The sequence below is a fragment of the Protomyctophum bolini genome (genome assembly GCF_963924005.1).
Source record: "Protomyctophum bolini genome assembly, chromosome: 14".
In the NCBI taxonomy this organism is placed as follows: Eukaryota; Metazoa; Chordata; class Actinopteri; order Myctophiformes; family Myctophidae; genus Protomyctophum; species Protomyctophum bolini.
This window is the reverse complement of record NC_137875.1, coordinates 34607027-34631576: the sequence shown is the minus strand read 5'-3', so window position 1 is coordinate 34631576 and position 24550 is coordinate 34607027. Positions and strand designations below refer to the sequence as shown.

Genomic DNA, 24550 nt, shown 5'->3' with positions numbered 1-24550 from the left:
AGGGAAAGGGCAAGTGAATGAAAAGTGTTTCCACGTCACCCCCCCCCCCCCCACACACACACACACACAAATGTCTCTTGTCTGTGTTCCAAGTGGTGGGCTTTGATGTGATGGGTGCCAGGCTGAGCTCAAATAATTATGAATCTTCCTACAACCATATTAGCCTACTCTAGTCTGCCCAGATGTGAACTAGAAACATATTATACTCAAGTGAAAATTGTAGAGAGAGAGAGAGAGAGAGAGAGAGAGAGAGAGAGAGAGAGAGAGAGAGAGAGGTGAGGCGGTGCTGTGGTGGTGGTGGGGGGTGTTGTTCGGCTGATAGGAACCTCCCATAAGAGAGAGGGACGGGAGTCTAGGGATAGAGCGAGGGGATCGAATGCTGCGATCCGTTGCTTTTATTAACCACCAGTCAGGACTCAGGCGTAGCCTACAACACAGTAGGCTACAACAGTGTCGAATGGCCAAGTTGAACGTGTTGTGCACGGTGGTTCTCTACAACTGGACACGAGGACAGCTCTGGGGCGGCCGTGAATGAGCGCTCAACAACTCTTTTCGACGGCCAGGCTATTTGGAGAGAGACAGAGAGTCCCTCGGTTTGGATTGTTTGTTCCCCGATGATGACGATGATGATGATGGTCCGTGCGTGAACGCGACACCGTTATTTTTCCTATACACATTTTTTGTTGCGAGATGCGCCGTTATTCGCACCGTTCTCTCCGATGATGCGGGAGACTAGTGACTACTACTACTACTACTACTCGGCTTCCAGGTAGAACGGAGGTGCTCTGCTGGTACCGAAGTGGGACAGTGTGGGCACAGGACAGGAAGGAGGAACGATGGCAACCTCTGGAGGAGTGCTGGGATCGAAGAGCGTCAAGTTGGACGAGGCTCAAGCCTCGGCGAAGAGCTGCGCCGGGCGGCCGGACTTTCTGCCGTGCGACGGCGGACAGTCCGCCTGCGCCACCCACAGCCACGGGAAGTGTTTCAAACTGCACTGGTGCTGCCACCTGGGCTGGTGTCACTGTAAGTTGAAGTTCATGTCAAGTCTCTCTCTCAAGGACCCCCAATTTAGTGGACCCCCGTTTGAAAAGATATGCCAGGGACCCCCCAATGATATAAGAGAAGATTTATACTGCTCTAGCAGTGATTTTCAACTACCGGTATTTTAATTTCAAGGACCCCCAGTTTGACATGGATTAGGCTATATACGGACCCCCCATTCAATGGCATTCCTATATCTCTGGGACCCCAATTTACATTGTAAAATCAATGTTAATTTAACTTAATTTGTATTGATGACAAGGACAACCAAAAAAAGACAACACAAAAAAGAAAAGGAAAAAACAAAAGCAAAGACCTCTTGTCTCAGAGACATTATAGGCTCACTCAATAAAACATGCTGTGGTAGATACATACTGTATACACACAGCCCGCCACATGAATGGAAAAAATGTCCTGCTATGTGTTTTTGTCACGGTAGATTTGCTGATTAGGCTTAGGCTGTGTTTCTGTCCTCTGCATTTAACACATCCTAACTATCAGGAGCATTGTTGGGCTATTAATACATGCAGCACCTAGGGAGCCGTTTGGGTTAAGCGTCTTTGTCAGGGACACTTGGGGCTGTATTTTGCGTGTCTTAAGTACCAGGTCTTATTCCCTAACTTGAGTAAACTAAAGACCTGGAGGCGTGATCAATGCTCTTTGGCCACTCAGAATAGCCAAATGGCATTGATCACGTCTCCAGGTCTTTAGTTTACTCAAGTTAGGGAATAAGACCTGGTACTTAAGACACGCAAAATACAGCCCTTGGACTCATACAGTAGGCCGGGGGCCAAGGGGTGAACCTCATACAGTAGGCCAGGGGCCAAGGGGTGAACCTCATAGGCCAGGGGCCAAGGGGTGAACCTCATACAGTAGGCCAGGGGCCAAGGGGTGAACCTCATAGGCCAGGGGCCAAGGGGTGAACCTCATACAGTAGGCCAGGGGCCAAGGGGTGAACCTCATACAGTAGGCCAGGGGCCAAGGGGTGAACCTCATAGGCCAGGGGCGAAGGGGTGAACCTCATACAGTAGGCCAGGGGCCAAGGGGTGAACCTCATACAGTAGGCCAGGGGCCAAGGGGTGAACCTCATACAGTAGGCCAGGGGCCAAGGGGTGAACCTCATACAGTAGGCCAGGGGCCAAGGGGTGAACCTCATACAGTAGGCTGGGGGCCAAGGGGTGAACCTCATACAGTAGGCCAGGGGCCAAGGGGTGAACCTCATACAGTAGGCCAGGGGCCAAGGGGTGAACCTCATACAGTAGGCCAGGGGCCAAGGGGTGAACCTCATACAGTAGGCCATGCAGGGCCAAGGGGTGAACCTCATACAGTAGGCCAGGGGCCAAGGGGTGAACCTCATACAGTAGGCCAGGGGCCAAGGGGTGAACCTCATACAGTAGGCCGGGGGCCAAGGGGGAACCGGCGACCTTTTGTTTACCAGACAGCTTCTCTAGCCAATTCCATTCAGCTATGGCCGCGTTAACTTTAGCTCACTGTGATTTATTCTAGTCTCATGAAACCAAGTTGTCTCATTAAAACAAACTGGGGATTAGAAAAAGGCGGGCGTCTCTAAACTGTACCTCGACAAACTGTATAGTAAGTACGTATACGCCCCTCCAGATGACATGCCTTCACGAAGGTGGTAGACATGCATGCTTTCTCAGTGCACTCACTGCCTTCCGACTAGTACTACTGAATAACATCTAGACGCTTTGGCGTGCACAGATGTGTCATTTCAGACCATTGCAGGTGTTAATAATGCAGTATGGGAAGCGTGTCTGTAAAGTGCAGTGTGCTACACAGATGCCTGGTCTGTCAGTGTGTGTGTGTGTGTGTGTGTGTGTGTGTCCTATAATGCAGTGGTTCCAAAACCTTTTAGCCCGTGACCCAAAAGAGAACTAGTGAAACCAAACTAGTGAAAATAGCAGATCTACAAGCTCACAACATTTATGGCATTTCTTTGATTTTTCGTTGATTTCTCCATGAAATGACTGAATTTTGTTTTTAATTCATGACAAGTGTTTTGAAATAGTAATTAAAAACTAATTGAAGTTGGAAATAAAAAAAATAAAGGGACCCATAAAAATTGGTCCGCGACCCAACCTCGGGTCCCGACCCAGTGTTTGGGAACCCCTGCTATAATGGACTAATGTACCTCATATTTGTAGCTCAGAGGGAGGTTGTACAAGGAGGAGTAGGTGTGAGTCATGTGGGAAGGAAATGCATAATGCATCTATTAGGGTAAATGTGAGTGCAGGGAGCAGATAGCCTACTTTCAGATAAAGGGTATCTACTGTCTAGATGGGGCAAGATGCTATATTTAAATACAAGTGAACGGAAGCTCTAGGCTCCAATAGAGATAGAAATGATTATTCCTCATCTGTTTTTCAGCTGCGTTTAAACTTTGACCTATACGCAATCGAAATGATGCTTTTAATGCCTGAAGGCAAATCGGTACAAAATAAATTATTAATTCACGTCATATCTCCCACAGAACAAAACCGGAAAGGAACAGAATACAGTCGTTTCCTTAGATATGGTTCTTTGCGTTTATCTGTGTTCGTGTTAATTTAGTTATTAGAATAGAATTTAGTTAGAATAAAAAATGTTTTAAATCAAGTAGAATAGATGGTATATAATTTGGTCTAGATAAGATTGTTGACTAAAACGGCAAAATAAATCTAAAATTGATATGGACAGAAGTCATTAGTCATGGCAGATCACAGCTGGTGCTGTTAATGACAATGACTCCTTTGATTGCTGTCTGACCTCCGTCTCTGGAACACGTTCACATTGTAGCAGCTGACACACTCCTAAACAATACAACCCACATAAGCATTAGTTGACATTCTTATCTCCAGTAATTATTAATTACTATAAACATGCAATTAATTACTATAAACGTTGTGCAGCTTTTATTTTTTAAAGATTAGTTTTTGGCTTTTCTGCCGTTCAAGTGAAGATGGACAGGAAAGAGGGAGAGAGAGAGAGAGAATGGGAGAGACATGCAGCAAAGGTCGTCATGAACGGGACTCGAACACGTGACACGCTGTCAGGCCAAAGCCTATATGCGCCTGGACCACTTGGCCAGCGGGAGTCCCAAACGTTGTCCACCTTGAGTGCTTAGTAAAGTTAGAAACAGTGGAAAGTGACTTTATTAATGTTTTTGACTTAATGTTACCATTGCTTTTCAGACTGGTTCTCTGTCACTTTTCTGCTATTAGGTCATTTTGTATAGGGCCACACAATCGTTTCAGAATCGGCATCACAGTGTATGTATGTACACATGCAATATATTGGATGCAATGTAGCTAATTGATCAAGTCAGTGACAACAAATTAACTAACTTTTAATTCTTTGGAGAAAACAAAAACTGGCAAGGTTTGCATTTTTAATGACCAATCAAGAAGAAAAGCAAGTCCATCTGATGAATAACATGATTTAATAACATGACTCGCACTGCACTGCAATATACTGTAACTGTAACAGTGCTGACATTTGTACCATTGAGCTAATAGAGCCTGCATGCTTGCTCAGGGGATTAATTTAATCTTGACCTTCAGGTCAAAATTCAATTCAGATGTGTCCAGGTGAGACATGACCTTTGATACGATCTAAATGTCTCAATAGAAGAGCAGGGAGACAAAATACGTCCACCCCAATTGTAGGCTATAATTTAAACCCATAAGCACAAAATGTTTGGGGGATGATATGTCCCCTCCATTTTTATCCAACTTGGCCTCGTCATAAAGTAAATACGTATATATAAATAAATAAAATACGTGTGTTGTTTAGCACTGGCATGGCACAAAGCCATGGGGGCCATTTGAGGGCGGCGGGCGGCCAGAGCTAGCGGAATGGGTAGAGAGGCCATGTAGCAAACAGAAGGTCCCAGGTTTGACAATGTGTCGGCGTGTTCCTGAGCAAGACACTTGCCCCTATACCTCTAAATGTCGTCGTCGTCCCCCTGCTGTTCCGAGTGGTGTGTGTGTGTGTGTGTGTGTGTGTGTGTGTGTGTGTGAACGCTTGTGTGCTGGCGGGAGTGATATCGATGGTGCATCTCTCAGTACTAGTCTTGGAGGAGCTGTGTCTTTGTTGTTCATGTCTTTGAAGAGGGCAGTGAAATGTGTGTGTGTGTGTGTGTGTGTGTGTGTGTGTGTGTGTGTGTGTGTGTGTGTGTGTGTGTGCGTGTGCGTGCGTGTCATAGTGTGCGTGTGTGTTTGCATCAGAGAAAAGGAGAGACAGAGAGAGAGAGAGAGCTTGTTCCGTCAGAGCCTTCTAGAGATATTTAACGAGCCAGGTTGCATCAGGTGGGTAGTTTGTTCTGATTCTATTCTGTACGAGCCCCATTCAGTTTTTTCCAGCGTTTAACACGTCTTCACAAGTTGTATTTGACAGGGCTCCCGCATACACACAGCAAGGTGGAAACACCATGATGGGACTTTTAATGGGATTCACGTAATCCTGATTCAAATCTTTTCATCGATGACTTGTCAAATAAACTTAAATCAAAACTTTTAATCATTTGGTTATGACAGATCATATAAACAGGATATATGGTTAAAAGGGGTTCCTGGGGCTCTGGTCTGACAGCGTGTCGCGTGTTCAAGTCCCGTTCATGACGACCTTTGCTGCATGTCTCTCCCCTTCTCTCTCTCCCTCTTTCCTGTCCGTCTTCAATGTAACTATCAATAAAGGCACAAAAGCAACAAAAAAAAATCTTGAGAAGAAAAGTGCTGGGCCAAACTCGGGCTGGTCCGGTGCATCTCCGGAGCGGGACTGGACTGGTATGTGTGGAAGAAGGAAAGCACTGGAGAAAACTCGGACAATGAAACCCTTTATTGTTTTATTTTTTCTGTAAATAAAAAAAGGCTTTAATTGTTTGCTCGAGTTTGCTCCAGTGCCTTTCTTCTTCTAGAGGACAGAGGATATCACACAGATTGATCTAATCCTGATGTTCTGGGTTGGACTCATTCCCGTTATTTACTCTCTTCTGTAGAGTTTTGTCATGTAAAAGTAGCTCACTAATGCAACAATGGTACATTTCCTGAACTGTGATGTATTGAACTATAGAAGAGAACCAGATTCTGCCATGTACAGACAGAACCAGTAACAGTCCATGTACAGACAGAACCAGTAACAGTCCATGTACAGACAGAACTAGTTAACAGTCCATGTACAGACTTAATAATACAGAAGAGACCAAGAGGAAGTCTGACGAGTGAGACATAATGAAGTACTCAACTACTGTACTTAAGTACAATTTTGAGGTATTTTCTTTTACTTCACTGGAGTATTTCCAATTTTCTGTACTCTACAGTACATTGCCGTATTGATACTTTTACTTAAGTAAAATATGTGAGTACTTTTTCCACCACTGAATAAGGAGGGCTTTTTTTCCCCCCTCGCCTTTTTTACTGACTTTGGCTTCTTTTCGTATCTGGAGGAGGAGAAAGGCTCACATGACTCCATTCCTCAGATTCCACGGAACAGACATAAAGAGAGAGAGAAGGAGAAGTGAGAGTGAGACATGCTCTTTAACAAACGCACGCCGTCAAATCCAGAGTATTGTTAGAAGTCTGGGATTGTGAAAAAGAAAAAGAGCTGATCATGGCATTAAAGTCCATTGCCAGCAGAGCTTGTGAATAGAATCATGCCACATGAGGTTACTACTAGGTTTGTTCAGTTTGGATAAAGAGCATTATGGTACTATAGTGTAAAAAATGTAAACTATTTTTCATACAATGTTGCTATGTCTATGTGTAATGTAGGGCATGCAACTACCAATTATCTTCTTAGTTATTATTCTATCACTTACTTTGATTATTTTATTTTTCATAAATCTAATCGTGTTTGGTTGGCTTTTTTCAACACGAAACAATTAAAATGTATTTCTTATTATCGACTAAATTGATTATTCAGATTAACCACCTTTTTTATAATTTTATAATTTTATCGTTTGTTTTTTAATTAAATGGATTAGTTCAATTAACTGTAGCACACCTAGAGTGACGTTAGTTTAACGTGACACGAGAGTGTTGCTGAGAGATAACGTAGCAGTAAGCCAAGTCAACATGAGGCCCTGAGAGAACATGACATCATTGCACTTTGCATCATTCGCAGGCAGCAGTAGTCTGGAGCGTATAGACGAGAAGCAGACTCACGGCTGGAAAATTACTGGTTTGAAAACACGGACCGCCTGGGATGATCTGGGTGGGGAAAATATACATGAAACTTGCAACCACAACTGACATTTCAAGCTGAATGTCCGAAGTAGTTTTAAGTTACCACTTAAAACCACTAAACCACTGTCATTTTAGATGACACAGGTGATGTTTTGTTTTATATATTTATTTATTTATTGAGGGGCGCTAGCCCCTCCTATACATAGGTTTAATGTTTGTCTTAGAAATACTGTCTCCAGTACAGTAAAAATACATCAAAATGGTACTTGAGTATATGTACTTAGCTACTTTACACCGAATGTCGTTGTGGTGTTTCGTGGTCATCGTCTGGGGACTGCAGATAGAGGCCAGCTTCCTGGCGTGACCGCGTGTGAATAAATCTGTGATTTAAATAAGACTGTTTTCTTTGTCACTTAGCCTGGTTTAAAGTGCTGTGTGTGCTCTTCATCAACAAGCCTGTGTAATTAGATTTGTTGTTAGACAGCTGGCTGAATAACAGAGTGCTTATAGAGTGAGTCAAGTCTGGTAAGGGTTAATAACAGAAGTAAATGATGATGTTGCTGTAAATAGAGGCTAGGCCTTTAGGGACTGGGGGGGGGTAAGAGGAAGGGAGGAGAGGAAGAGAAAATAATGGGGGAGAGAGGGAGGGAGTGTGGGGGCTGTAAGGAAGAGGAAAACCAAGGAAGCAATGAAAGGAAGTGGGGGATGGGGGAAAAGGAGCTCACATGGGAATGGAAGGAGGGAATGGACGGAAGAAGAGAAGGATTGTAGACAATAAATGAAGGCAGGGGAAGACGGACAGAGAGAGAGAGAGAGAGAGAGGAGAAGTGTCACTGTCCTACTTGCTAGTAGAGTTAACAGTCTGCTTGTCAGTGCCATCCCCCCGGGGTCTGCTCCCACTGTGTAAGAGACTGTGTGTGTGTGTGTGTGTGTGTATGTGTGCGCGCACACGCGTGCACATGAGCGTGTGTGTGTCGTACAGCATGTTTATGCATGTGTGCGTGTGCATGTGTGTGTTACAGTACCTAAAGGGTGTTTGTATGTGACGTGTGTGTTGGGGGGATGTGACCTAAGAGTATATATGAATAGAGACGGGCCGGCACCGGATATCTCCTCCCATCCACTTGCATTAAGTTGCTCAAAAGCGCATGAGGCGATTTCACTGAGGAACAGAGTGCCCCAAACTCATGAACGCGCTGGCCGTTACGTTGCACACATTCACGTATGAAACAGCGGTGCTCACGTATGAAACAGCATTCACGTGTGAGTTTGGCCCAGCGCTGCAATACCAAATTCGGCCACTATGTCCATTTCGCCTCAGGGTTTCCTCCGGGTGCCGTCTCTATTCATATATACTCTAGACTAGACATGACGTTAAACCTACGCCCCCTGGGGGTCATGAAGATTTTCTCCCATTCAAAATCCCATACTCCCAAACAAAATCATGTAATGTAAATTTATTTTCCATAAATACAATAAAAAAGATCAGACCTTGTCTGAAGTGAGTGGTGCAACAGCGCCCCTGTTGGTACCCTAAACATACATAATGGCGGACGGACATTGCTGGTTCTAGGAGTGGTTGCACCACTCAAAAATAGTCTGGCAATTATGTCAGGTAGGTGGCTTTAAATGCTGTACAATATTTAGTTATTGCAGATACAGTCCATGCTTGGAGAAACTTTAATTAATTCCGGAAGTATCTCTGGACGAATACAGTAGGAAATCACGTAATTCACTGTTCCCACTGAAGCACTCTGTCATAACATTCCTGAGATTCCGTAGAATCGATGATTGAGCACAATGGAGCACAATAGGAACTATAGTCTCCATCAGGGCTGTTTGTGTTATCCTTTTAGTATTGCTTTTGTGGCTGTTTTAAAGCTTCTTAATAAAGTATTCAATAAATCGATCACTCAACCAATAAATCAAAAATATTTTGTGACATTGGTTTTCAGTGTGTGCTATTTGGTTTATTTGATGGAGCAGGCGTAATGGGATATGTAGTCATTAGGCAATTCCTAAGCCATATATAGGCAGGCTTTTATTTTCTTACTCTTTAGATACATTTGTACTTTTCACTGTCATAGTGTTACAGTCTTAACAGATTTTTAATGGGGGAAAGAAAATCGTAAATACCCAGGGGGCATTTGGTGTGATGAAAAGAGGGGAGAGAGAGAAAGGGGGGTGAGACATTTGGAGGATGGGAGAGCTGATGAATGCTACATGGCAGAAACTTTAGTCTTGATGTTTAATTCAACATGCTGAGAGAGAGAGAGAGAGAGAGAGAGAGAGAGAGGAGGGTTGAGTTAATGTACGAAGGAGGGAAGAACATGAAAGAGGAACACTGCATATTAAGTGTATTCATTGATTTAACTTTCGTTTCAATTTTCCTCTGATATTATATACAGTAGACATCATATCGAAGTTATAGAGATTTTCACCTCTGGCACAATGTGTCACTTTTTGCGGACGATGCCACACGATATCTGGTTTCATGTATACTGGGAGTAAAAGTACAATAGTATCGCCATCAAAATATACTTCAAGTATCAAAAGTATCATGGTAATCATGGTGCAGTTTCATTTTCACATGTTCAAAATGTAATTTATATATATATATATATATATATATATATATATATATATATATATATATATATATATGCATACACACACTAGACTCTATACACATATACATACTATGCACTATACACATACTAGACTCTAGTATGTGAAGACTCTGCCTGTGCTATTAATTCATTTTTGAAAAAAGAAAAAAAAGGTTTTCTCCTCTGGTGAAAAGTTGAATTTGCACGATGGCAAGCTCTCAGTCAAATCTGGTCACATATTTCCCCAGCGCTTGCTCCATGCTCTCTCATGCCCTGCTGAAGTGACTCAACATGTGAAACATACGAAACTTGACCACCAAACATGACTGCTGTAGATGGGTTGGTAGAATCCACACCTGACGAGACGCCAGAGTTTATCTGCCAACCTGCCGTGTTCTCAGCCAACTCTCTCCCCTCAATGTACTGTAGGTGTAGGGGACTATCTAGTAACTAGAGCATGTCTGAAATAAGTGTCGGAGCTGAAATTGACATGTAAATATGAAATAAATGCTTAAACATGTATACTAGGTGTAATGTCCACACAAGTGAACCTTTCAAGCCTGTTTTCTCAACTCGCTGTTTTCTGCAAGACATTACTCTAGAAGCCATATCTCCAAAACTGGTGGGCCAAACTGAACAACCAATGTCAATTTGAAGCTATGATTCCGTGCATTCAAAAAAATCAATTAGCGAACGAAAATAAAAGCCTGGGTACAGAGGCTACCTCAGCAGCAAAGTCCCTTACTGTGACAGTTCAGCCCGCAGTGGCACTTTAGCGTGCTCTGATTTCTTAGCTTACAGACGGTTGACTCTGTCAAATTCAAAGGAAAAGAGGGCGCTCTTTTTCCTTTATTTTTTGATGATGGGTTCTCAGATTGATGACGTACTACTGCCCCTTATCACAGAATGAAAGATGTCAAAATGTATTTGTAATCGCCTGGATATACATCTACAATAGGAGTTTGAAGGAGTAATTTTTTCACACCTATATTGATATGCCAAAAATATATTATTATTATTATTATTTACTACTTGTGTTTTTGGACTATTTATAACCCAGCAGTTTGAAGAGTAAAGCTTTTTTTTTTATGTCAATTATATTTTCTCCCCATTTCCTCCATACTCACTCATTTTGGTGTCGTCACCTCCGATGTATTCTACGGACTCACCTACCAGTAAGGAGCCCCCGCCAGGAGGATGTATAGAGCCCTCGTCCTACTCCTCCCGCCCAACACTCCACCGCCCCAGCCTGTAGGATCACATGCGGTGCCAATTATCACTCTCCACGCCAAGCTTCCCTATAGGCTACCCCAAACACAGGCCCAATGTGTTCCTGTAGGCTACCCCAAACACAGGCCAAATGTGTTCCTGTAAAACCGTATGCACCACAGTGGATTTGACCTCTGTGCCGGTGGGTCGGGCACTTTAGCACTGCGCCACTCGAGTATCCTGCCATGGCCAGGGTATCTCAGTGTAGATATTTTAGTCTGGAACTTCGGTGTGGAAGATTTATTTCCAAGGGGCGGTTTACGAAATGTAAATTCCAGACCAATCTCCCAAGGGATTTATTTTTCCCTGTGGCAGATTCGTCTGACGTGCTTGAACAATATTCAATAGAAAAAAACAGTTTGGTGCTGAACTTATGCTTTTAGCACCATGGCAACAGTGTTCTATAGTACTACAATTGAGATCTTACCAAAAGAGGTGCTATGTCACACCACAAGCAGCTCCCTTTTACTAACAAGTGAAAGAAGCAGTGTGTGTGTGTGTGTGTGTGTGTGTGTGTGTGTGTGTGTACTCTCCACACTGGGAGTCCTCTTGATGGCGAAAGCATATCATTGCTGTTGGGCAGAAACCTCCTATCTCCATAGTTTATTGAATGCCCCCCTTGATACTAGCGTCACTCGAGCATGACGATCTGCTACTTATGCCATTTCTTAATTTGAATCCTGAACAGTTAACAGTTTGGGACATATGAGGTTTCCACCGGACAGAGACGATACACTGCCATTATCTTTAGTCTTGAGCGGAGGGCTGCAAGCTATCCAGACCAAGTGCCCAGCCTGAGGACCTCAGGCGGTGGTTTGCTTTCTAACAGGTCCAGAGCACACACACACAGCATGTGCTTTGAATGTGCTCAGTAGAAAAATCATAAAACTCAGCTCCGTGTCTAAATGTGCCATAACACAGTATAGGGCGTATCTGTATACTGTGTGTACTGTACTGTATATTTGGCTCCAGTAAAGAAAATCCAATTATATGGATGTGAGGACTCAGGAACCACAGTAACGGTGAGATTCTAATGTGGATCTCGGGACTATGTGGCCAAGCTTGTGATGTAAGTCGTCTCACTTTGAACGGCTCGAAATGAATACAAGAAACGGGACTGTATCAAATACGAGTGACTGACTATTGTAATCCATACAGAGCCACCTTCCTGATCATTTGTTTATTTTTGGACCCGGATTCGTATGCGAGACGATTCTAAGATGACCCAATGTTATTTTCCATAGAGAAAGAAAAACGTTCTGTGACACAGGGGATGAGCGAGTGACGTCAGCCTTTCGGTACTAGGTTTCTATAGATTATAACATTTAAGGTGTTATAATGGAAATCCCCCTGGGGGTCCTGACCCACTGCTTTATTACACCACTGTACATCTTCTCCACCTTCACATGGTTCTAGCTCATTCTGAACGCCGCTCACGTCCTCAGCTGACCAGAAAAGCATGTCTCTGCATACCTCTGCACTTGGTCTTGAACCATGAACCTGTATTATGCAAAAGGTACGCATTGCCGAACACGTTATGTGACATGGAATGTCAAAGGGTATGTTTAGAGTGTAAACAGCCCATTGAGGTTAATAATGATTAGCATCCTAAATGTGATCGCCAAGCAAAGCCTCACCTATAGCTAGCGATGCAGTTATGCTAAGTGGCAATTAAAATGATTGGCGTGCATGCACATTAGTTTACGTGTTGTGGGGACGGGGTGACAGAAAGAGTGTGAGAGAAAGGGAGAGGTGTTACAGGGGAAGAGATCTAAGAAAACAACAAGTACTGCATAGTGACAACTGTAGTCACCACGTAGTAATTACTCAAAGCAAGCAGCCTTTAAAGCACTTAAAGTACTTAATAAAAATACAATATATAGTGATTTTCTAAATACTCAGTCACTTAAGAAAAAAGTTACGATGTGCACAATTGTTCATTGTACATTCCCCAGTAAGTGGCAGACGCAGTACGCAATTAAGTAACTACTATAGGTTAACACGGACATTGGTGTTCCTTGGAGTGGTTGCACCACTCAAAAATGGCAAGCATGACATCTAGGCTATAGTGTGTTGGCATGCATTATTGTTTGTGCATAGTGTGGAGGCAAATGCATGACTGGTGTGCTAGGTAGAAGAAGGCATACGGAAAATGTCACGTGCACCCACTAGGCAATTTTAGGATAAGGGTACTGAGTTGGGAAAAAGTCAGAAGAATGGGACCCAATTCAAGTTGTTGTCATTAAGAACTTTGTTGTGACCTTGTTAACAATATGCAAAGTGAAGCGCTCTTTTATTTCCACCAAATTCAACCACGGCCAACAGGCCCATTATGTTCAGATAAATAGCCCAGAGTTGTTTCCATTTAATTTGATGTAATGAAATTATCTGTTTTGATCACATTTGCTGCTCTCGTCAGCTGCAGCAGAGAAGGCAATGCATCTTTGTGTTTTAGTTGATTAATAAGCTTCTGGGTTTCTTGTTCATTTATGTCCCCCACAGGAAAACAGGTTATTGAATGACAAGAGTTTTGGATTCCCCCTGGCAATCAGGGTTTAAACGATTGAAACTAATAGGCCTGTTACCCAATACATTATTAACTAGAACAAGTTCCCCTTGGGGCACAGGTCTCCACCAGGCCTGGTCACGTTATTGTGGCCTCCTGGTGGTGCTATAATAGGCCAATATGAAAAGGGCGCCATTTCTTCTGGGAGGCATACTATGGTCCGACGGAGCATTGGTTCGAAGGAGCATTGGTCCGTGGTGCGTTGGGGGTCGGGAGAGGGTTGGGGTTAGGTTTAGGTGTGCTGCCCTGTGGGAGGTTAGGGTTAGGGTGAGGGTTTGGGGTAGGTTTAGGTGTCTGCCCTGTGGGAGGTTAGGGTTAAGGTTAGGTTTAGGTGTCTGCCCTGTGGGAGGTTAGGGTTAGGGAGAGGGTTGGGGTTAGGTTTAGGTGTGCTGCCCTGTGGGAGGTTAGGGTTAGGGTGAGGGTTTGAGGTAGGTTGTCGTTCGGACCAATGCTCCGTCGGACCAAACACATGAACATTTCTTCTTACACCTTTGATGGCAATAAGATGATTTGAGGCATTTTGTTTAAAAAAATGTGTTTTGCAAAAAAGGGTGTATTCCTCAGCCCAGTTCCTACTGGGTTGTATTGGGCAGTATTGCTTTGTTTTCAAAATATAAGGTTTTCTAAAAAGTCGGTTTCGGCTCTGTAGAGCCTACAATGGGGGGGGGGGGGGGGGGGGGGGCGCGGGCCGCGGGTACCGTCCTAAAGTCGGCTCTTCGGTGCTACTGAAAATTTCTGACGAGCCGCAATCATTTCGGCACTACAGCGCCGAAACAGCCGTAAAATAGGAGTATGAATCGGCCCAAAGTCTTGAATGTTGGATCTGATTCTCTCTGGCTCGTGGTCTTCGGTGCATAGCCTGGGTGAGATGATGTAAGTGGGTCCCTGGCGGGAGGCGCCACACTGCGTGTGGTTGGCTGCCTGATGCCTCCATTGTTAGCAGGCCCAGCAGCTGAGCTGAGGCACCGTAGAGGCAAGGAGAGTGAGAGCGGGTGCTGTGCACAGATATAATAACTGAACAGAATTATTTCCCCCCCACCCCCTTCTCTCTTTTTAATTTACCCCAAATCCAACCTCGGGCCAGATAGGACCCCTTCGAGGGCTGCCAGTCTGTCACCCCTGAAAAACACTACTGTCTGTATCCGACTCCTCCACACAGCGCAGAACCGCAAACCCCGTGGGATGCAATTAAAACGCATTAAGTTCAACATCCACCCTATAAACCACCCCCAAAACAGGTGTTTTGACAGAGACTTAACGTGTGAGTTAACGACAGCCTATACTTCATGAACAGAAATTGGATTGCCAAACATCCGTGCATGTTATGTCTAGATTAGAACAGGATGCTAAAAGGTTCTTAGTTACCCCATTCAAACCGGGAAAGCATCCGTGGCTTGGTGCCGCGCGTGCGAGCTTATACATCTGCTTATTTTTGAACATTTTTCAAACATCTTGAAAGTGTGAATACTACTGAATTAGAAGGCATTTGTACATTTGTTAATGCTTCTCTGTTTTTGAGTGGTGCAACCACTCCCTTACGGAGCTATGTGTGTGGGTAGCTGGCTGGCTGGGTGGGTGTCTGGGTATGAGCACGAAAACAGCATGGTTGTTTTTCACCACCTGTGCGCAACCTGACGCACACACAAACACACACGCACGTATTAACTGTATATATGATGCTTTCAGGTTTGCCAGTACAGTACAGTGACAGTACAGTACTGTACAGTAGAGGGTACAGTAGAGGGGCCGCCACACGGTAACTGTCATTTCTCACTGGAACCGGCCCGCCCCCCTGGGTGCGTTCCTGGGGGTCTGGAACCCCCCCCCCCCCCCCACACACACACACACACACGGAGTTGCACCACTCACTTCACGCATGTGATTTTCTCTTTCTCGCCTGTCTACATCGCATACAGCTCCACTTATCAATTATGTTTTTTATCTACAGTATCAGGCTTTCTCTCTCTCCACTGCTCATTATCCCCCTCTCCTTCGGTCCTCATTACCATTCCTCCCTCTCCTTCCTCAACACTTCTCTCCTTTCTCACCTATTCCTCATCTTCTCTCCCTTCCCATCCCCCTCCCTCTTCCCTCTCCTTTACCTATTCCTCGTCTTCTCTCTCTTCCCATCCCCCCCCCCCCTTTCGTTTCTCACCTATTCCTCGTCTTCTCTCTCTTCCCATCCCCTCCCCCTTCCGTTTCTCACCTATTCCTCGTCTTCTCTCTCTTCCCATCCCCCTCCCTCTTTAGTTTCTCACCTATTCCTCATCTTTTCCCTCCCTCTTCCTCACACGTCCCCCTCTCTCCTTTCTCACCTATATTCCTCCTCTTCTTCTCTTTCTCTCCCCCTCCCTCCCTCCCTCCATCCCTCCCTCCCTCTCCTTTCCGGCCCTCCCGTTCACATCCTTCTCACATTAATCTCAATTCCAATGACCCGTTTCCCTCATCCTTTCTTTCTTCTGGGTCCAGAATGACAGGATGTGTTTGTGTTGTTAATTAATTATTCTGTAGGGACCATCAAAGGATCGCACAGACGTTTCCCTGCTTCACAAGTGTACGGGAAGATGGAAATAACGAGCTTGAACTGCCAGTACAAAGTAACATATATCAGAGGTTAGCATGTGCAGCCGTTACAACCAAATGCAACTTGAGAACCACTGCTCTGGGAGTGGTTCTCAACATGTGGGACCCAACATGACTTTGGGGGTTCCGAAGATGACAGTAAAGTGACAATAGGGACTTTTGAGACCTTTTTAAAACCTCAACAAAGAAATGAAATAAGACCATTACTGCATTAAACATAATCAACAATATATAAAAACTGGTCAAACATTGTCCAAATTACCAAATAATATGAGAAAGAGACAACTGCGAAAGTATCTGCAAGCTTGCTTGGCTATATCTGCCATTTTCACAATATGTATCAGTGGAACTGACCAACTCCTAGACATTCCAAGTCCATGTACAGCCCAAAAAAGAAAACGGATTCAGATTTTCAGTAAGAAATTGCACATTTCCCATTTACTACGTTAGTTTTAAAGTTTGCCAACGCTATAATCTTGGGCTTCCAATTCCATGCAGTATAGGGAGTCCGTCATGACGCAACGGCGCTAGGGACGATTATCTGACTGACTGACTTGTCTGTCACCATCTGTTATTTATTGCCTCAGCCTCGCCTAGGAAGTTAGGAACCTTGACTGCAGTGATAAAAAACTACTTTAGCACCTTGTAGCAGCAGAAGCTGCTCGAAAATACTTCCTTTTGTAAGAGAGTTGTTTGTTGTACAAACAAGGAGGCTGCAATATATATATATCACAGCAGGACTGGAGCAGCAGCAGTGACAGCATTTACTGTGTGGCCCTGTGTGAATCCTTATCAATATATGCAGTATATATAACTGCAGTGGTTCTCAAACCATTTGCAGTCATGGACAACCACATTGATATGAAGAAAGGATTGATCTGTATTTCATCTGAAAACGTGTTGTGCCAGGGACACACGGAAGAGAAGATTTATGTTAAAACATTTGGGGAATTATTCAAAATCGTCCAAACATTTTCTATATAGATTTTTTTAAAGGAAAAAAAAGCTGATGTACAAGCTCACAGCGTGGCACGAGCTTGTACATCGGCTATTTTTTAATAGCTTGTACATCGGCTATTTTTTAATAGCTTGTACATCGGCAATTTTTTAATAGCTTGTACATCGGCAATTTTTTAATAGCTTGTACATCGGCTATTTTTTAATAGCTTGTACATCGGCAATTTTTTAATAGCTTGTACATCGGCAATTTTTTAATAGCTTGTACATCGGCTATTTTTTAATAGCTTGTACATCGGCTATTTTTTAATAGCTTGTACATCGGCAATTTTTTAATAGTTTGTACATCGGCTATTTTTTAATAGCTTGTACATCGGCTATTTTTTAATAGCCTATGTATAAATGGAGAAGTGGTTCAAATGACCGTGACGCTGAATTAACTCCCCCCCCGGGCCCCCCGTGATGTGCAGTAAACACTGTAGTGTTTGTGTGTGATAAATGAGGATAGCTTATGGTGTGTGTGTGTGTGTGTGTGTGTGTGAGAGAGAGAAAAAGTAATTGAAAGCCTATACTGAACATACATCCAACCTCTCAGTTGTATCATTCCATCCTTCTACCCATCCACTGCTTCTCCTCTCTCTCTCTCTCTCTCTCTCTCTCTCAATCTCTCCGTCTTTCAACTTGTATAATCACGTCAGGACAGACTGCTCTTCTTATCCCTGCCCGTAAGTGCATTTCCTTCCTTCCTTTCCTCATCTCTCGCTCCCTTTCACCCTGAGCACACGCGTTCCTCTGTCATCTCTCTTTAGTGCGAAGAAGTATATGATTTGTTTTCCGTAGAGACACACACACACACCCTTCTGAAGGTATGCCTCTGATTGTCATTATCTCCCTGGCAGGTAAATACGTGTACCAGCCAATGACCAACGTGTGTCAGCTTCCCAGCACGCCGGTTCCCTCCGACGCCCCCGAGCACCGCTGCGCCTCGTCCTCCTCCTCCTCCTCCAGCCTCTCCGTGTCGCTGGCCGAGCGCTTCCTGCGGAGCGCTCCGGCCCTGGTGGCCCCGCCCCCGGCCAGCCAGACCAGGTTCTGCGTCATCGCCGAGCTCTTCGTGGACGACTACGTGGTCAAGAGGATCAACGGCAAGATGTGCTATGTCCAGAGGCTGCCCCTGACTCCGCCCCCCAAGGCGGCGCAACAGGCTCCGGCGGCGGCGCGCGACTACTCGCCGCCGAGCCCCAGATTTCCTCCCCCTGAAGCGTCGACCCCCAAGAAACGACAGTGCCAGCCCCGGCGCCCACAGCCCCGGCGCCCACAGCCCCGGCCGTCCGATGATCGCAGCCCTCGGGAGGACTACGGCAAGATAGCGAAGGCGGTGTCGGAGTCGCGTCCGACTGGACAGAAGTCACAGCCCTGCGCCTCCCCCTCCAGCTCGGAGGATTCTGGGATAAACGCGGTGGGCGGGACTTATACGGAGTCATACGACGAGGACGACGAGGAGGACGAGGAGGACGAGGAAGGAGATGAGGAAGAGGAGACGAACAGTGACGTGGAGTCAAGTCGGGGTTCTCTGTGGGGGAACGAGGAGTTCTCCCTGTTGGCTCCGTCTAGGTCTCTAGTGGAGATTATAGAGAAGATAGAGACCACTGTCTGACACACACGCACCATAAATACTTGTGCACCACAAACAGTGCGTGCCACGAATGGTCCTTTGTATAAACTGTGTAGCTAATCCCAGCAAATGCATAAAACGTATAATTGAGATAATTTTAGTTGACACACACACACACACACACACACACACACACACACACACACACACACACACGACCACTAACTAGTCTTAGCTGCTACGGCGACAGAGCTGTCAACCTTCCCTATTCACTCCCAATTCCCTCCAGGTTTAATGTAAAGGCTTGATTTTCACGCATGGTCTCCTTTTTTTGCAATACAAGCCTATTGCCACTGCTATTGTTAAGCTATTCCATTTCCACAGCAGAGTCAAGAGGGACCAACAGCCACTAAACTCAATCCAAACGCCTTTGTGACAACATGGGACTGAGACCACTTTGTTCACTGGACAAACAAAGACCGCCAGACCGATCGTCTGGTGGCATCCAGATGTAAAATGAATCACTGTTGTGTTGCTTTGTGGAGAACTGGCTATCCTCAGATATTCTAACGGAAAAATGTATGACCCGAATATTGAATATAGCTCGGCAGTCCCCCGGTGTATGAAAAGTTGGATAAAATAATCTAACATTTCAATGTCTATAAAGAAGGATACCAAGGTTGTGGACAACAATAGCACTTTCTTGGAATCAAATGGCTGCTTTATCTGCATGTCACGCACCTTGTTATCCTTCATTTGAAGTTCAAGTTTACCTTAGATCAGGGGTTCCCAACCTTTCTATTATCACGGACCAGCTGACAGTTAATTAAATGTCCGCGGACTGGCATGGGCGGGGACGCTGCACCAAAACCTAACCCACGGGGAAGACCGTTGACTGGCCTACGTAGCCTACCCGCTGCGCTGCTATAATATATCATTCACAACATGTTATATCGTTGACCTAAATGGTGTTATATTAACAAGGATAGTATGATTCAAAAAACCATAGGCCTATGTCTTTTTAATTCAGAAATTACTTTGGACATGTGGAAAACTTTAGTTAAACATGGGTTACCTGGGTTACATCATCTTCTGATACAATATGTTTTGACATGAAATAATAATCCCGCACCGTGTAGTGTTTTGTTTCATTAGCACGAGCGTGACAAAATAGGCTGCAGTTTGTTGTTGTTAAGCTGCTGCTGCTCTGAACCTTAGAGTATATATTAATAGAGACGGCACCCGGAGGAAACCCTGAGGCGAAATGGACACAGTGGCCTAATTTGTCATTGCAGCTCAAGCCCAGCGCTGGTCCGTTGACTATCATTGCGCACGTTCATGTTATTGGGCCCAGACACGTGAACGAATGTTTCATACGTGAACGCGCACAAACGGCGCAATGATAGTCAATGGCCAGCTCGTTCATGTTATTGGGGCAATCAACCCCAGAATGCACTCTGTTCCTACCCGGAAGGAGGAGTGAAATCGCCTCATGCGCTTTTGAGCAACTTAATGCAAGTGGATGGGAGGAGAAATCCGGTGCCGTTTCTATTAATATATACTCTAAGCTCTGAACAGATACCAAGGATTCCAAAGTGACGTCACTGTTATGCTACGCAACATGGAAGTAACACGGACTCAGAGCAGTATCACAGTCAGATCCCTGACGAATCTTTGGTATTTTCATTCAACCGGACAACCGGGAATCGGGATTCCCTTCTCGCGTACCGGTGGTCCACGGACCGGTGGTTGGAAACCTCTGCCTTAGATGACCAAAGAGCATCAGTTTAGTTAGGATGTATGGCCAGAAGAAGTGCTCATTGAATAGACGTCTCCTTTTTTTTCCACGGCGTTCACTCTGCCGGCTCCATTGTGGGAGACAGGAAAACATTTTGAATGGACTGCAAATAGCGCTTCCTGCCAGGTTTGATTATATTGATGCAGACAGTCTTGAGCCAGATCAACAAACGTTCCAGAGAAATGGTGAAATAAGTAGACTTAAAGGTATGGACACACCAAAGGCAATTATTCAGTAAATGACAAGAGGGGCAAATGGCTATCAGACCTTTAATTTGTTGTGATGATCACAACAAAGGAGACGAACTCTGCAGAGAGTTGGTGTAGACTAGTAGACGGTAAGATTAGGTGTAGAAAGAAACAAGGAGATGACCTAGTAGAGAGCCCTGGGAGACTCCAGTCAACTAAGTAGATCAGATAAGAGTACAGTACATAGATTTGAAACGTACGAATAGTGAAATATGTTTCAAGCTATGTCCATAAAATAGGTTCTTCAATTTCCCTTACGTTTTTGCAAACTAGTTTTGTAAGTGTCTTACTACCGTACATAGAAACGGACACATTTGAAGTAAGACACACATGCCTGCAAATACATGCATTGTAAGTTGAAAAGCACATAGGCCAGCTGTTGTGCTCGTCACGCTCATCATAATCAAGACAATGTTGTCACACGCAGGCCTGAAAGGCTACAGAGTCTGTTACCATGGTGATGGAGACATAAATAATAGCACAGTTGAATGATAAAAAGCACTTGGCCATGGGATTTCTCCATGGCAGCCATGCTAGCTAGCTAGCCAAGTAACTCCAGGCCAACATACATCTTCTTAGTGTTGGTCCAACTATGGTGACACACCACAAACGCACATGGGACTAGAGCAGTGGTTCTCAACCAGTGGTCTAGGGACCACCCGTGGTACTTGAGGGGGTTCCATGTGGTACCCAGCAAAATGATGGAAAGTTGGTAACCATCCTTATACGTAGATTTTTAAAGATGGAGTGCCGTGATTGTTTAAAACATGATCATCAGGTACAATGATTATACTAGGAGGAAGATTGTTTTCACCAAAGTGTACAGAAAGTGATGTTTTTATGTGGCCAGTGGCCACACCCTCCAGTTCATTAAGTATACCTGGTTTTCACCTTAGCACCACCCACCTGAACTTAAGCATCGCCCACAGCTGGGTTAGAGGAGGGGTTAGGGTTATGATGACACTAAAATGGTGTTTTATGGATTGGGCCTTTTGACTCAAAGGCTTAAAAATACACAGGGAAGACATATTTGAATAATATAACCACACCTGTTAACTCCATAGACACATACACAACAGAAAAAGCACAAAAATGACGGCACTCCCATCTTTAAAGAAGAGTTCCGCACTAGCCGGTATTACTGAATTCTGTTGATAATATGTCTATGAACCACCAATATACTGTATAAGGCGCTGGTCCTTCAAGAAATGGTACTCAAGAGTTAAATATTATTATATAAAGTGTACACAATTACAGAATGGAGAAGATCAACGTTTTCTCTCCTACGTTACCACATCAATACAGCATGGAATTGTGGACAAAATCCTATAGACGATACTGTAACAAAAAAGTTTTGGGTCTGAAAGGCTACATTTCGCCAAATGGTGGTCCGTGGCTCAAACGCCGAATAAATAATGTACGTTGATGAAAAAGGTTGAGAACCACTGGACCAGAGAGTACTTGAATACATTTTGGTTGCCATTGCAATCTCTGGATAAGAGTATTGAGACAGTTGTGTAACACAGCGTAGGTTTTGGTGTGTGTCCCCTTTGCCCCCCGCTGTACTCTTGTGAAACTTTATTTGTGATTGTGTCCTCTCTCAATGAAAAGATGCATCCTTGACAGAAACAGTGATGTAAATACAGTAGGTTTTCAATGTAATGGCGTTAAGAGTACAGTACTGAGTACACTATTGCATCCCAAGAGCCCCGGAGGGTGATATGATTGTGTCCTGTCTCAATTTAGTGAGTCTAAGGATGCAGGATGCAGGCGATTTGCATCACTGCAGAAATACTTGCTGGTGACTGACAGCCGGGAGCTTTTGAAAGGTATTAGTCTCTTGATCTGAAATAGGAACAAATAATCACTTATATTTATAGATTTCTTTTTTATATTTTGAGTTACTGTACCTTGATTTCTACAGTGTCTTAATGAAGAACTTTATTTTCTTTTATGTAAGAGCCTTGTGTGCCTGCAATACTAACACAACTGTCTCAGTGCTATTTCCATCATTATTGCATTATTAATATGGAGTATATTATGCAGTATATTTGGTGTGTTATGACAAATTATGTAAGGTCCCTACAATGCTTTCTGACAATCATTACGATAACAAAGCTGTGTAAAGGCAGCATATTGTGGAAATATACAGTAGACGGGTAATCTTCCCAAGAATTATACAATAACTAACAATTGTATCTTGTACTATTATATACAGTATGGCTGTATGACCCCTTAATTACAGTATGTAAATTGACTTTGTCCTGATTTTAAATGTCTTTTTTTAAAGACATTTTAAATCATTTAAAGAAGGTCCATGTTTCAGGGTTTAATGAAAAGCAGCCAATGGACACCAATTCAATAAGAGTAGTGGTTTCTGAGTAGGTTAGCACAGCAGTAATCTCTATGATGTAAAATCGTGACATCTTATACAAAGTATTATTGTAAACATGCACAAACTTTTTAAAATCAATAAATAGTTCACAAAAGGAGGATTCCCAAACACTGGGTCGGGACACATTTTTTGGGTCGCGGCTATCTACAAAGCTTCATATTCTGGAACAGACCTCTCTCAGGCATGTGGCCCACAGACCACTATGTGTCATTTGACACTGAATTCAAGACATTTGTCAAAACATAGCCCAGTAGCCACTGTTCAAAAGAATAATAATAATTCTGTCAGTCAGTCATACTGTATGGGATACAGAGGACGAAAACTATATCTAAAGGATGGCCATGTAGACTTGGATTTATTTTTTGACTGGTTTATTTATTTGAGCAACTACAATAGCACAAATAGTAGCCCAAATAAATATTTGCCATATTGAGGCTGGAGTGTGCATACTTTATTCTATGAGTTTATTTGGGGCCACACAATGACACAACCTCATATCAACGTCAAATTATTTGTACATAATGCTAAATATATCATACATGACCAATAAATAAATGAAGGTCTATGTCAATAATTTAACCAAACAATAAATATCTTTCTGTATTCTCATTCCACAATCAGTTTTTTCTTTTTTTACATCCTTTCTTTCTGTAACTTCCATGTGTGACACATGACTGAGACTTAAGCTTTTCGAAAGCACAAAACACGATGGGATACGCACAGAAATATCTGCAATATGGCAGCATACAGTTCTAGCTCTCAGCTGGTGTCCAATTCACTCGACTGGTTCAAAATGTAAATCATTTCCACAACGACTCATAAAGGAGTGTGCAATGCATCCTTAAATAAATGTGTCCATTATTATTGAATATAATATATGTCCATTATTATTGAATATAATATAAAACGAAAATCCATTTGAGAATATATGATTTGGAAGTGATCGGTCTCCAAACCATGACAACGGACTGGACTGAAGCAGCATTTAATGAATATAATTAAACAACCACCAATAATCTTTTAGGATATGAAATCAATATGTTTGTTTGTTTAGATTTGTAGTTTCCGCCAGGCCGAAGGCATGACCAAGACTATGTTTCCGCCCCTGTGTGTATCCGTCCGTCTGTGTACAGCTAATCTCCGGCTCCGTTGGCCTGATCGACGTGGAACTGTGCACACACACACTCCCTGGAGGCCAGAGCAGAAGCTCTGGCACAAATGTTTCACATCGAGCTGTTATAGTGTCATCAACTTCATGCAAATCGGCACACATCATCTCTATAGTCACAT

The 24550-nt window shown here is 43.8% G+C and overlaps 1 protein-coding gene across 1 annotated transcript; it reads left to right on the top strand.

Annotated features, from left to right (window-relative positions):
* The first annotated feature begins 359 nt into the window (after positions 1 to 359).
* On the top strand, positions 360 to 23867 carry LOC308328587 (UPF0524 protein C3orf70 homolog A-like). The gene is made up of 2 exons (XM_080782533.1): positions 360 to 1023; positions 18107 to 23867. Exons 1-2 carry the CDS (start codon positions 837 to 839, stop codon positions 18859 to 18861), a joined length of 942 nt encoding a protein of 313 aa, XP_080638659.1. The 5' UTR covers positions 360 to 836; the 3' UTR covers positions 18862 to 23867.
* The last annotated feature ends 683 nt before the right edge of the window (positions 23868 to 24550 follow it).

Excerpts from the sequence above, each read along its gene's own strand:
- LOC308328587 (XM_080782533.1), top strand. The coding sequence starts at position 837 with ATGGCAACCTCTGGAGGAGTGCTGGGATCGAAGAGCGTCAAGTTGGAC. Across the intron at positions 1,024-18,106 it reads CCACCTGGGCTGGTGTCACT|GTAAATACGTGTACCAGCCA; the intron begins GTAAGTTGAAGT and ends TCTCCCTGGCAG.